At 50.9% G+C, this 13,782-nt stretch overlaps 1 protein-coding gene across 1 annotated transcript in view; it reads left to right on the top strand.

Annotated features, from left to right (window-relative positions):
* LOC144330393 (uncharacterized) overlaps positions 1 to 13,782 on the top strand; it is a 55,084-nt gene that overhangs the window by 32,371 nt on the left and 8,931 nt on the right. The window contains exon 4 of the mRNA XM_077941709.1: positions 2,440 to 2,702. Within this exon, the coding sequence (XP_077797835.1) occupies positions 2,637 to 2,702 (66 nt within the window). The 5' untranslated portion in view covers positions 2,440 to 2,636. The remainder of the gene's footprint in view (positions 1 to 2,439; positions 2,703 to 13,782) is intronic.

The following is a 13,782-nucleotide window of genomic DNA, read 5'->3' as shown; positions in this document are numbered from 1 at the left end:
ACACAGCATCAGAAATACCTGGCCTACCTGCATGAAGGGCTTGGACATGGGGGAACAATAATTAGTAAGAGTGTGGTGTTATTATTATATGCATTTATTGGTGTATTTATAGTAAAGTGCAAAATCTTAACTGAGCAACCAGATGATTTTTTTTCTATGTCCATGCTATGGCTCCTTCCAGATTGCGTTACAGCAAATTTCTAGCTCTCAGCAGCCTCCAAAGGCAACTACTATTCACACTTTTACCACCATAGGTTAATTTTACCTTTGATTTGTACTTTGTATAAATGAAATCCTGCGGCGTGAATGTGGTCAAGGACCAGGGACCAGGCTGCCTAAACTGAGGAGGGGATTCAGGAGAGGCCAGGTCTAAGCTGGGTCCTAGCACTGGGCAGGGGCAGGACCCTGGCTCTAGACCCTCCCCTCCACCCTGTGTGACTCCACACTGGTCTCCCCACAGCAGCGCTGGGCCTAGGCACTCAGTATGTTTCTCCCTGTCGCAGGGAGGTGGGATACAGTGAGTCAGGAGTGGGGTTTGAAGGCTATGGGTCAGGGCCAGAAAGGCAGTTGGGTGAATTGAGCCAGGCCCCTACGTCTGCACGCTGGGCGATGAAGTCAGTGCCGTGAGTAGTCCTGGTGGCATTAGTCATGCGCTTTGTTCTCACCTCCTGGAGCAGATCATTCCTGCACCCCACTCTCCAGGGGCCCAACCTCAGTTTCCCTGGTGGGACCTTCGAGAGGCTTGGCTCAGCCAGTGATGGATTTGTTCACTTGTCTCTTTCAAGGCCTCACCCCCACACACCCTTGCTCTTTGTCCTGCCCCAGCCTCTTCAGAGCTGGGACCCTGCCAGGGACCCAAGGATTCTGCTTAAAAGGTTCTCCCTTGTGTGGACACCTCATCCACATCCTCCCCACCCCACCTCCCAACTCCCTGAGGCCCTCCCAGGCCTCAACACTCCCAGGCTCCCCATGGCACTAAGCCTCTGAGCCCTGCTCTACTCCCCTTCCCCAGCTACAGTGGCCCTTGCTCCTTCCCACCACCAGGCCTGTGTCCCAGCCATGCCTGCTGCTGGGAATCTCTCCTCTCCCTGGTCAGGAACTCTCTCCGCCCTTCAAGGCCCTCAAGGCCTGAACTCACACCTCCTGGATGCCCTGTGGCCCTTCTGTCTGGGCACTCCCAGCCTTGGCACCAGGCCATCGAACTCTGTGGCATCATGCAGCCTTTGCACCGAGTCCTGAGCTCAACCGGGAAGGGGCCTGTCGCTCTCCCTCCTCCCAGGTGGGGACAGATGGGTGACAGAAAAGAGGTTAAAGTAAGAACGTCGTGCCCCCTGAGACGCTAGGCCCGCGACTCCCCTGGCCCTCTGGGACCCCCTTATCTTGGGCCCTGGTCTATGGGAGGTAGGGCGGGATCCCGCAGCCTGCGCCTCGGTTCCACAGTAGCACGTGTGTCTCTGCTCCGGGCGAGCGGACAGGCGCGGCACTGGGTTGGGCCGGGCCGCAGTGGGAGCAGCCAGGGCTGGTCCGGGCTCCGGGGTGCGGTGGGCAGGGGGATCAATGCTCCCAGGGGCGGGAACCACGAGTGCAAAGCCCAACCCCCACCACCACCCCCCCACGCCGCTGCAGACGGCGCGGGATTGGGAGGCCTGGGGACCTGGCCGGCGGGGGCAATGCGCGGGGAATGGGTGGTGAAGGAGGATGAGCCTAGGAGGAGTCCACTAATTTAAAAAAATTAAATTAGATATCTTTTTATACCGGCCAGGTGGCTCACACCTGTAATCCTGGCACTTTGGGAGGCTAAGTTGGGAGGATCTCTTGAGCTCAGGAGTTTGAGACCAGCCTGGGCAACACAGCAAGACCTCAAGACCCCATCTCTAAAAAAGAAAAAAGATAGATTTCTTTCTTTTTTTTTTTTTTTTAATTAGCTGTTCTTGGTGGCATATACCTGTATTCCTAGCTACTGGGAAGGCTGAGGAGGGAGGATTAGTTGAACCCAGGGCTTAGAAGGCTATAGTGAGCTATGATCACACCACTGCAATCCAGCCTGGGCAACAGAGCAAGACCCTGTACCCAAACAAAATAGAAAACCCCAGAACCCCCAAAGATATCTTTTTTGCCTTTAAATGACTGACATTTGTAAAACTCAAACTGGGCAGATGCGTTAAAAGAAAAATCCTCATCCCGCAGCCCCCCTCCAGTTTGAGAGGATCCTTCCAGACCTTCTCCAGAACCTCCGCTCACACACAAACACACACAGATACCCCTGCAGAGAGACAGATGCACACAGGCACACCTGTGCACAGACACACCCAGCCACCCACACAGACACAAGGACACACGGTAATTATATTACAAAGTGGGTCAGAACAGTTTTCGGCGTGAGTGTATTTATGCAGACACATCTCTAGTGACAAAGCTATGTATATTTTATTTTTACAGGTCTTGCTGTAAGAGCAGATGCTACACACAGGCCACCTCCCTGTTCCGGCCCCTCCCACCAAGCCCTGGAGACGTTTCACTGTGTCTGTCCCGCCTTCCACACTGCCGCTGTGGGTGTGGTCCCACTGTAGGGGCTCGGTGCCAGGTTGTGCACATCTAAACTTCATGCCTGATGACTCCATTGCCAAGGCTGAGGGATGGTGGCAATGGGGTGCCCTGGGGTTGTGGACGTGGAGTTTCACTCACCTCTGGGATTCAGGAAGGTACCCTGGGCATGAGGGTAGATATAGTGGGAGTGGGAGAGATATAGTGGGAGATGAGAAGTCAGAGGCAAGCAGCTGGACTGGGGACAGACTCGACTTTCTTCTTGTTGTATTGTGTTTTACAGAGACTGGGTCTTGCTATGTTGCTCAGGCCTCCAGGCTGGCCTTGAATTCCTGAGCTCAAGTGATAGCCTCCCAAATTTTAGGATTACAGGCCTGAGCCACCCTACCTGGCCCTCCTTGACATTTTTTTTTAAATTTAATTTTTGTGGGTACCGGTGGCTCAAGCCTGTAATCCCAGCACTTTGGGAGGCCGAGACGGGTGGATCACGAGGTTAGGAGATCGAGACCATCCTGGCTAACATGGTGAAACCCCGTCTCTACTGAAAAATACAAAAAACTAGCCGGGCGTGGTGGCGGGTGCCTGTAGTCCCAGCTACTTGGGAGGCTGAGGCAGGAGAATGGTGTAAACCCGGAAGACGGAGCTTGCAGTGAGCTGAGACCTGGCCACTGTAGTCCAACCTGGGCAACAGAGCGAGATTTCGTCTCAAAAAAAAAAAAAGAAAAAAAAAATTTTTGTGGGTACATAGTAGGTATATACATATATATATATATATATATATATTTTTTTTTTTTTTGAGATGGAGTCTTGCTCTGTCACCCAGGCTGGAGTACAGTGGCCGGATCTCAGCTTATTGCAAGCTCCGCCTCCTGGGTTCACGCCATTCTCCTGCCTCAGCCTCCCGAGTAGCTGGGACTACAGGCACCCGCTACCTCGCCCGGCTAGTTCTTTGTATTTTTTAGTAGAGACCGGGTTTCACCGTGTTAGCCAGGATGGTCTCGATCTCCTGTCCTCGTGATCCGCCCGTCTCGGCCTCCCAAAGTGCTGGGATTACAGGCTTGAGCCACCGCGCCTGGCCCATAGTAGGTATATATATTTATGGTATACATGAGATTACATGAGATATCTTGACACAGGCGTGCAATGTGTAATAATCACAGGGTAAATAGGGTACCCAGCAGCTCAAGCTTTGTTTTTGTTTTTTTTTTTAAGATGGAGTCTTTTTCTGTTGCCCAGGCTGGAGTGCAATGGTGCAGTCTATGCTCACTGCAACCTCTGCCTCCTGGGTTCAAGTGATTCTTCTGCCTCAGCCTCCCAAGTAGCTGGGATTATAGGCGTGTGCCACCACACCCAGCCAATTTTTGTATTTTTAGTAGAGAAAGGGTTTCACCATGCTGGCCAGGCTGGTCTCAAATTCCTGACCTCAAAGTGATCCACCCGCCTCAGCTTCCCAAAGTGCTGGGATTACAGACGTGAGTCACCGCGCCCAGCCAATTCAAGCATTTATCTTTTGCGTCCTTAACATTCTCGAGGGACGTGTTTGAGGTCTTTGGGGCTCTCCAGATTTGTGTCCACAACAAACATTGATTATCCACTGAAAATGCAATCACGTTCAACTGGAAATAGCCCCTTGGAGGACCCTTAGGTCAGTGGGGGCAGCTGAGTGGGCTCCTGCCTGTCTGTCGGCATTTCATCCCCAGCATCCTGTGTCCATGGGCTGCACCGGTATGGAGGGGGTTCCCACTGGGTGGCACCGGCAGCAGAAGCAGCCTCACACCTCACACACTAGCCGAGCTTCAGATGCGTCTCTGTACGCCGGTGGGGCCGGGAGCTGGGCTGCCTCTGTGCCTGGCTGCCCTGCTCAGTCTTTCTTGGGCCTGGGCTGGGGGCCTGACTGGGGAAACCAAGACTATTTCAGAGCTGTGGTTTGGCACATGGATACCCCATGGAGCGCCCGAGCCAAACATGCCAGGGCCAGAGCGCACCTCCACTCCTGAGGAGTCCCTTTGCCCTCCACTGTAAATTGCTAAAATGTGGTAGCCTGGGCTCCCAGCAGATGGGATGGGAAGCACTTCATCCCAGGGATGAAGGTGGCACAATTCAGAGTAGAGGCTGGTTCTGCCTTGGTGTTGGCTCTTGCCTGTGGGGCTGGCACTACGTCCCCTGCTCCGAATGCCCACACCTGCTTGGGTGTGTTTGTGTGTGGTGTGCAATTGGAATTCCGCACCCCCAGCCCCTCCCACCAGTTTTTGTTTTATCTTTAAGACACATATTTGAAAGTGACCTAATCAACGAGGTGTCATAAATGAAATAGTGACAAGAGTGCTCAGGGGATGGCACAAGGCTGAGGGCCCCAAGAAGGAGGTTCCCAGAAACCCCATGGAGATCACCCAGCAGCCCATGGACCCCGACACCTGGTTCTCCCAGCTGGCAACTGCTGTGGCCTGAAGGCCCACTGTGTGCCAGGCAAGGCTGTGGGTGCTTCACACATAGGCTCCTGCTCCTGAGAACTCCAGGAAGTAGGGTAGCTATCTCCACTTTACAGGGGAAGACACTGAGGCACAGAGGCGAAGTGGTTTGCCCAAGCTCAGCTGTGGGTAAGAGACTGAGATGCCATGTCAGCTGGGTCTGTGTCCAGGGGCTGTGCTGCCCCTTGGCCCAAAAGGAAAGACAGAGAATTAGACAAGACCACTGAGGTAGTGACCAGTGTTGGGGAGAGGGGGAAAGAAGGACAAGTTGTCTGTTCAGGTTGACAAATCAGGGAGGCTTCTGGGAGCAGGGGGCACTTGGTCTCGACATGAAGGTTTGGAAAGAGATGGGGCAGGCCTGCAGGATGAGAGGCCTGGGGATGCAGGGAGGGAGTGGAGACCAGCGTGGGGTCAGGGGTGGAGGAGTGCATTCAGGTGGACCGGCCACATGCAGCCGTGCAGGGCACGGAGGGCTGGTCTGGGCCATGCCTTATGGGGGCAGGCTATAATGGGCTATAGTGGGAGACAGGAGAGGCCACAGTGAGGTGGACATGGACAAGGCTGCGGCATGGCCTTCCTGTGCACAGCTTCCCTAAGTCTGTGGACAGTCTCACTCTTGTTCATCTGCAGGCAGTTTATACCTGTTTCTTCTTGGAAGATCTAGGGATTTCCTTTCCCTCCCTCTCTCACTCCCTCTCTTCCTTCCCTCCTTTTCTTTTTTTGAGACAGGATCTCACTCTGTTGCCCAGGCTGGAGTGCAGTGGCACGATCACGACTCACTGAAGCCTTGGCCTCCCAGGCTCAGGTGATCCTCCTACCTCAGCCTCCTAGTTAGCTGGGACTACAGGCATGCGCCACCAGGGCAACTATTTTATTTTTATTTTTTTGTAGAGACAGGGTTTCTCTATGTTGCCCATGTTGGTCTCAAACTCCTGAGTTCAAGTGATTCTCCCACCTCGGCCTCCCAAAGTGCTGGGATCACAGGCATGAGCCACTGTGCTCTACGGCTTTTGGGATTTTTGTCTTCATCTCCCTGCTCAAAAATTTCTCTACAGTGTTTCTAGATGGTAACTTTGAGTTTTGCAAGTTGTGCTCACTTTTCTTTCTTTCTTCTTCTTCTTCTTTTTTTTTTTTTGAGACAGAGTCTGGCTTTGTAGCCCAGGCTGGAGTGCAGTGGCGGGATCTTGGCTCACTGCAAGCTCCGCCTCCCAGGTTCACACCATTCTCCTGCCTCAGCCTCAGGAGTAGCTGGGACCACAGGCGCCGCCACCACGCCTGGCTGATTTTTTGTGTTTTTAGTAGAGACAGGGTTTCACCGTGTTAGCTAGGATGGTCTCGATCTTCTGACCTCGTGATCCACCCACCTCAGCCTCCCAAAGTGCTGGGATTACAGGCATGGGTCACTGCGCGCCCAGCCTTTTTTTTTTTTTTTTTTTTGGAGACAGAGTCTTGCTGTCTCACCCAGGCTGGAGTGCAGTGTGCAATCTCAGCTCACTGCAACCTCCGCCTCCTGGGTTCAAACGATTCTCCTGCCTCAGCCTCCCAAGTAGCTGGGATTACAGGCTCCTGCCATCTTGCCCAGCTAGTTTTTACATTTTCACCATGTTGGCCAGGCTGTTCTCGAACTCCTGACCTCAAGCAATCCAACTGTCTGGGCCTCCCAAAGTGCTGGGATTACAGGTGTGAGCCACTGTGCCCAGCCTATGCTCACTTTTCAATTAAACTGCACACATTTTAAGATTATACCTGTTTAACAAGTATAGGAGCTATGAGATCCATCATGTTTTTAAATGGGCCTTATTATGATTCTGGCATGGTGCAGCCGACAGAGCAGGACTCGACTGCCATGGGAAAGAATTTGTTACTTACAGTTCCCAAGAGGAGAGGGCACACCTTGCCACACACGGCCACCTGGGGGCGCACCAGGGCAGGCTGGGGGGCAGGGGAGTGAGGGGAAATGTGGGAAAGCCCTTCCTGTGGTTTCCATGGGAAGGAACGGGCAAGGCAGGGTTAGCAGGCTTGGGATTGGTGGGTTTGAATCATTTCAGGAGGCTGGGGGTGTGGAGCGGTCTAGACTTCCTGGTAATGACCCTCCAGTGATTAGGGCAGGGGAATACCGGACCTGAGTGTGATAGCCCAATGTAGGGGGTAGTGGGGTATGGGCTAGGATTGGCTAGCTTGCATCTGAAAGGCTCGCTCCTAAGCTGGTGATTTGTAATCTCTAGGAATTGGCTAGTCCTGGGAGGGGCAGTCCCTCCAGGGCCAGCAAAGCCCCAAGATGTCACAGCATCAGAATTACAGAAAAGAAAAAGGCATGGCGAGTACAACCGGCCCTGTGAAGCGCTGACATCGTATTAAGGAAACCGTGGGGTGATGATAGCGGAGACTGGTAGCGAGTAAGGCGTAGGTTGGCCTCAACAACGTGGAACATTTCATTGTAAGAGTAGGAAGGGGTGGCGCAAGGAGACGTATGAGGTGTCCTCGTGGTCTGGCTCTTAACAAGTTTCCCATTTACATAGCATAACCCAAGAAGAGATATCTGGAATTTCCAAGGTCTCTAACAGTATCTTGGTGGAGTTGTAAAGTGTGTTAAAAGCATAAGATATTTTGTTTCAACAATGTATCTTAGAGATTAGACAAATCCCCCTTTAAACATAGGAAAGGGTAATGGGAAAGTTATTATTTTTTTTGATGGAGTCTAGCTCTGTTGCCCAGACTGGAGTGCAGTGGCATGATCTCGGCTCACTGCAGCCTCTGCCTCCCAGGTTCAAGCAATTCTGCCTCAGCCTCCCGAGTAGCTGTGACTACAGGCATATGCCACCATGCCTGGACAATTTTTTGTATTTAGTAGAGACAGAATTTCGTCATGTTGAGCTCAGGCAATCTACCTGCCTCAGCCTCCCAAAGTGCTAGGATTACAGGCGCGAGCCACTGCGCCCGGCCGGTAATGGGAAAGTTTTTTGTTTGTTTGTTTGTTTTTTTGTTTGTTTTTTTGTTTTTTTTGAGACGGAGTTTCGCTCTGTCGCCCAGGCTGGAGTGCAGTGGCCGGATCTCAGCTCACTGCAAGCTCCGCCTCCCGGGTTCACGCCATTCTCCTGCCTCAGCCTCCCGAGTAGCTGGGACTACAGGCGCCCGACACCTCGCCCGGCTAGTTTCTTGTATTTTTTAGTAGAGACGGGGTTTCACCGTGTTAGCCAGGATAGTCTCGATCTCCTGACCTCGTGATCCACCCGTCTCGGCCTCCCAAAGTGCTGGGATTACAGGCTTGAGCCACCGCGCCCGGCCGGGAAAGTTTTTAAAAAATTAAAAAAAATTTTTTTTTTTTATAGAGATGGGGTCTCACTATGTTGTCCTGGCTGGTCTTGAATTCCTGGGCTCAAGGGATCCTCCTACTTCAGCCTCCCAAAGTGTTGGGATTGCAGGGGTAAGCTGTGCCCAGCCAGTTTAAAAAAGTTGATGGGAGGTGAGAGTTGGCCCATGATCAGGGCTCCCTGCAGCCTTGACTTCCTAGGCTTAAGCGATCCTCCCCCTTCATCTCCCTCCTAAGTAGCTGAGACTGCAATCATGCGCCACCATGCCCCTCTAATTTTTTTATTTTGTGGGAATGGGGTCTTGCTTTGTTGCCGTGGCTGGTCTCAAACTCCTGAGCTCTAGTGATCCTCCTGTTTCAGCTTCCCAAAGTGCTGGGATCCTCTCAGGGAGATGAATGGTCCATTGAATGCCTTTTCCCTGAGCTCTGTGTTGTGTATTCTGAGGCGTGAAATGTGTGCCTTGGTCTATGAGTAATATCTGTAACTCTGGAAGGGATAGGGAGTGTCCTGGGGTGAGGCCTCAGGCTATGTAGAGCCGCTCTGAGTTTTTTTTTTTTTTTTTTTGACAGTCTTGCTCTGTCACCCAGGCTGGAGTGCAATGGTGCGATTTCCACTTACTGCAACCTCTGCCTCCTGGGTTCAAGCAGTTTTCCTGCCTCAGCCTCCCAAATAGCTTAAATTACAGGTGCCTGCCACCATGCCTGGCTAATTTTTTGTATTTTTTTTTTTTTTTTTTGCAGACGGAGTCTCGCTCTGTCACCCAGGCTGGAATGCAGTGGCATGATCTCAGCTCACTGCAACCTCTGCCTCCCGGGTTCAAGCAATTCTTCTGCCTCAGCCTCCTGAGTAGCTGGGACTACAGGCACATGCTGCCACACCTGGCTAAATTTTTGTGTTTTAGTAGAGACAGGGTTTCACCATGTTGCCCAGGCTGGTCTTGAACTCTTGACCTTAGGTGATCCACCCACCTCGGCCTCCCAAAATGCTGGAATTACAGGCGTGAGCACCGCGCCCGGCCCTTTGCTTTTGATGTAAGTTTGGGTCTCTGCGAGGCAAGAGTACAGGAGTCCTTGACCCTGAAAGGGACAACTCAGCCAGTGGCACCGTAGTTTGTAACAGACGTGAAGATGGGGCAGCCTGTGTCAGTCAGGCAGCCGGTACTAAGGTGACTGTCTGGAGTCTGGCCAATTGTGTTGACCCTTGGGTCCTGTCCTTCATTAGGGACATTCTGACTGAGAGATGGAAAGCAGCCACCATCCACTGAGCTCCCTCATTCTTATAATGGTTGGCAGTGCGGTTCTTACCGTCTGTGTTCACTCAGCTAATCCCAGGTGCTCTCCAGGTAGCTTCGAGGTCTGAGAGCGGGTGAGCTCCTTCAATACCTGCAAGGGAGTTGGGAGGATTTCCTCCTGCAGGTGGAATACACCAGAGGGCCCAGGTTTGGTTCGTTTGCGTCTTATAAAGGCCTTGGTAGCCACACCAAGTTTATGGGGTACTGCTGGCATGACCCAAAGCAAAATGGGGAGCTGGGTATAGTGCAGTAGTGTGACCACGGCTCACTGCAGTCTCGACCTCTCGGGCTCAAGCGATCCTCCCACCTCAGCTTCCCCAGCAGCTGGTACTGCAGGCACGTGCCATAGTGCTTAGCCCAGCAATTTTGTTAAGAGAAGCTGTGTCTTGCATCATCAATCCTTGAGCAACTAATGGCCGTGCTAGGTGGTCCAGAGACTGCAGGGGGCCTGCGAGGGGTTGCCAAAGCCCATCCACAGTGCAGGAGTCTCCGAGGGCTCTCACAGGGGTACCTGCTGATTTTAACTTGAACAGATTTAGAGCCTTTTGTGGGAGAAAGTCCTGCTTCAGGTGGGCCACTGTGTAAGTAACAGCATCAGTAGCATAAGTAAAATTTTGTAAATGATGAATATATTGCCATCAGAACCCAAAGAGAACTAAAAGATGTTGGACTTGGATGTCCAACGTGTTTTGCCATCAATGTCATGCCAACATCTTCTTCCCGTCAGTGTCATGCCAACATCTTTTCCCATCAATGTCATGCCAACATCTCTTCCCATCAATGTCATGCCAACATCTTCTTCCCATCAATGTCATGCCAACATCTTCTTCCCAACAGTGTCATGCCAACATCTCTTCCCATCAGTGTCATGCCAACATTTTTTGCCATGTCCAACATCTTTTGCTATCAGTGTCATGCCAGGCCAGTGCCCCTGGAGCAGGTGGATGTAGGGAAGGTATTGTCTGCATAACAGTGTGCCCTGGCAGAGCTGTGGGGTTCCCCCAGGGCAGCTTGGTCCAGCTGCAGTGTGTCCCTTTGGAGGCAGAGGCAAACTGTGGCTGAAAGCCTGTTGAAATAGGTATCAAATACAATGTAGTAGCCAAATCTGTCAGCGCAGAATACTTCATGGTTGTTGATTGGGGCGGAATTAATAATTTTAGTGCATTTGGGCTGGGCGTGGTGCCTCCCGCCTGTAACCCCAGAACTTTGGGAGGCTGAGGTGGGCAGATCATGAGGTCAGGAGATCGAGACCATCCTGGCTAACACGGTGAAACCCTGTCTCTACTAAATGTACAAAAAATTAGCCAGGTGTGGTGGTGGGTGCCTGTAGTCCCAGCTACTTGGGAGGCTGAGACAGGAGAATGGTGTGAACCTGGGAGGCAGAGCTTGCAGTGAGCCGAGATTGTGCCACTGCACTCCAGCCTGGGCGACAGAGCAAGACTCCATCTCAAAATAATAATAATAATAATAATTTTAATTTTAATGCTTTTGGCTGTTGGGTGTGGGGGCCTCAGCGGGTGGGACCACAGCATGAAGACTGTAGAAATCTACCATCGGGAGCCCTTTGTTTTTCCTGGGTTTAAGAACAGGTAAAACTGGACCGTTAAACAGAGCAGCAATAGGAACAATCACGGCCTTATTAGTTAGGCTTTATATAATAAGCATGATTCCCTGAGGGCCTATTTTAACTTATATTGAACCAAATTAACTATTTAATTTAATTAACTTATTTTTTGAGAAAAGACCTTGCTCTGTCTCCCATGTTGAGTGCAGTGGCGTGATCTTGGCTTACTGCAGCCTCAACCTCCTAGGCGCAAGTGATTTTCCCTTCTCAGCTTCCAAGCAGCTGGGACCACAGGTGTGTACCACCATGCTTGGCTAATTTTTTAAATTTTTTTTTATAGAGACGAGGTCTTACTATGTTGCCCAGGCTGGTCTTGAACTCCTGGGCTCAAGCAATCCTCCCACCTCGGCCTCTCAAAGTGCTGGGATTACAGGTGTAAGCCACCTCACCCGGACCAAATTACATTTCAGCTGGAGGTGCATGGGGTCCCATTTATTGAGCCAATCTGTAAGCACTTACTTTAATTACTGTAAGCATCTATACCCAGTGCGTGATATTTTAAGACGATGGGTACTGTAACTACAGGAAGGTGAGGCAGGGCTGCCGTTACAGTTAAGCATATCTATTTTCCCTCTATTTTATATTAAGTTACCTCCTTAAGATTATAAGGGGGTACAATGTTTATGTATTTTAATTATTTGTTATTTATTTATTTATTTATTTATTTTGAGACGGAGTCTCGCTGTGTCCCCCAGGCTGGAGTGCAATGGCACGATCTCAGCTCACTGCAAGCTCCGCCTCCCAGGTTCACGCCATTCTCCTGCCTCAGGAGTAGCTGAGACTACAGGCGCCTGATACCACGTCTGGCTAATGTTTTGTATTTTTAGTAGAGATGGGGTTTCACTGTGTTAGCCAGGATGGTCTCCATCTCCTGACCTCGTGATCTGCCCACCTCGGCCTCCCAAAGTGCTGGGATTACAGGCATGAACCACCGTGCCTGGCTGGGGGTCCAATGTTTAAATTGAGTTGGGGGCTAGGTGCACTGGCTCATATAGTATCAGGGCTTTAAAGGTATCATATAATCTCGGTGCTTGGGAGGCTGAGGCAGGAGGATTGCTTGAGGCCAGGAGTTTGAGACCAGCCTGGATGACATAATGAGATCCTATGTCTACTAAATAAATACATAAATAAAATAAATAAATAAAATTTGCCTAGCTGTGGTGGTGCACACCGGTAGTCCTAGCTGCTTGGGAGACTGAGTGGAAGCATCACTTGAGCCCAAGAGTTCAAGGCTGCAGTAAGCTATGATCATGCCACTACATTGTAGCCTGGGCAACAGAATGAGGCTTCATCTCAGAAGAATTAAAACACTAACAAATAAATAAATAAAATAAATTTAGTAGGACCCTCAGGCATAACTATAATTTGAACCACAGTATGGATTAAGTCCATGAAGATTTGTTAATTGGTGCATTTTAGCAAATGCTAAAGTTAATTTAGAGCCTGTTTTGTTTAGAGACACAAAAGCCAGTCAATGCCCTTTTAATCCTTTTATGTGAATCCTTTTGGTATATGCATTTTGTCATATATTGTTATATATATCATTTGTCATATACATTTTTAGATATACATTTTGGATTTCTAATTGGGTTGAATTATGGACACTTGTTTTAATTTATATAATATATAATTTATTTATTGTATATTTTATAAATGTATTTATTTATATATATTTTATTGGTTCCTCTTTTCTCCCCTTCCTATATCTAGGGTGTTTTTTTCCTTCTTCTTCTTCTCCCCCTTTTGTTCCATTTTAGGCTTTTGGCCACCTAAAGTTTTTGGGTTTTGTCTCAGGCTGATAAGAGGAAAGTGGTGGTGGCAGGGGTGTGTGTGTGTGTTGGAGGCAAGGGTGTGTGTGTGTGTTGAGGGTTGGGGGTGTGTGTTGGGGTGTGTGTGTGTTGGGGCAGGGCTGTGTATGTGTTGGGGTGTGTATGTGTGTTCGAGTGTGTGTGTGTTGAGGGCAGGAGTGTGTGTGTTGGGGGGTGTGTGTGTGGGCGGGGCTGTGTGTGTTGGGGTGGGGGTGTGTGTGTTGGGGATATGTGTGGGGACGGGGCTGTGTGGGGGGTGTGTGTGTTGTGTGTGTGTTGGGGTGTGTATGTGTTGGGGCAAGAGTGTGTGTTGGGGGTGGAGGTATGTCTGTGTTGGGGGACGTGTGTGTGTTGGGGGCAGCGGTGTGTGTGTTGGGGTTTGGTGTGTGTTGGGGGCGGGGGCGTGTGTTGGGGCTGGGGGAGTGTGTGTTGGAGCGGGGTGTGTGTTGGGGGTGGGTGTGTTGGGATGGGTGTGTGTGTGTTGTGGGCATGTGTATGTGTGTTGAGGTGGGGGTGTGTGTGTTGGTATGTGTGTGTTGGGTTGGGGGTGTGTGTTGGAGTGGGGGTGTGTATTGGGGTGGGTGTGTGTGTGTTCAGGCAGGTGTGTGTGTTGGGGTGGGCATGTGTGTGTTGGGGTGAGTGTGTGTGTGTGTTGGGGCAGGTGTGTGTGTTGGGGTGGGGGTGTGTTGGGGCAGGTGTGTGTGTTGGGGCGGGTGTGTTTGTGTGTTGAGGCGGG

This window comes from Macaca mulatta, chromosome 7 (genome assembly GCF_049350105.2).
Source record: "Macaca mulatta isolate MMU2019108-1 chromosome 7, T2T-MMU8v2.0, whole genome shotgun sequence".
NCBI classification, from domain to species: Eukaryota; Metazoa; Chordata; class Mammalia; order Primates; family Cercopithecidae; genus Macaca; species Macaca mulatta.
Note: the sequence above shows the minus strand (reverse complement) of the source record. Positions and strands in the feature narration are given on the sequence as shown.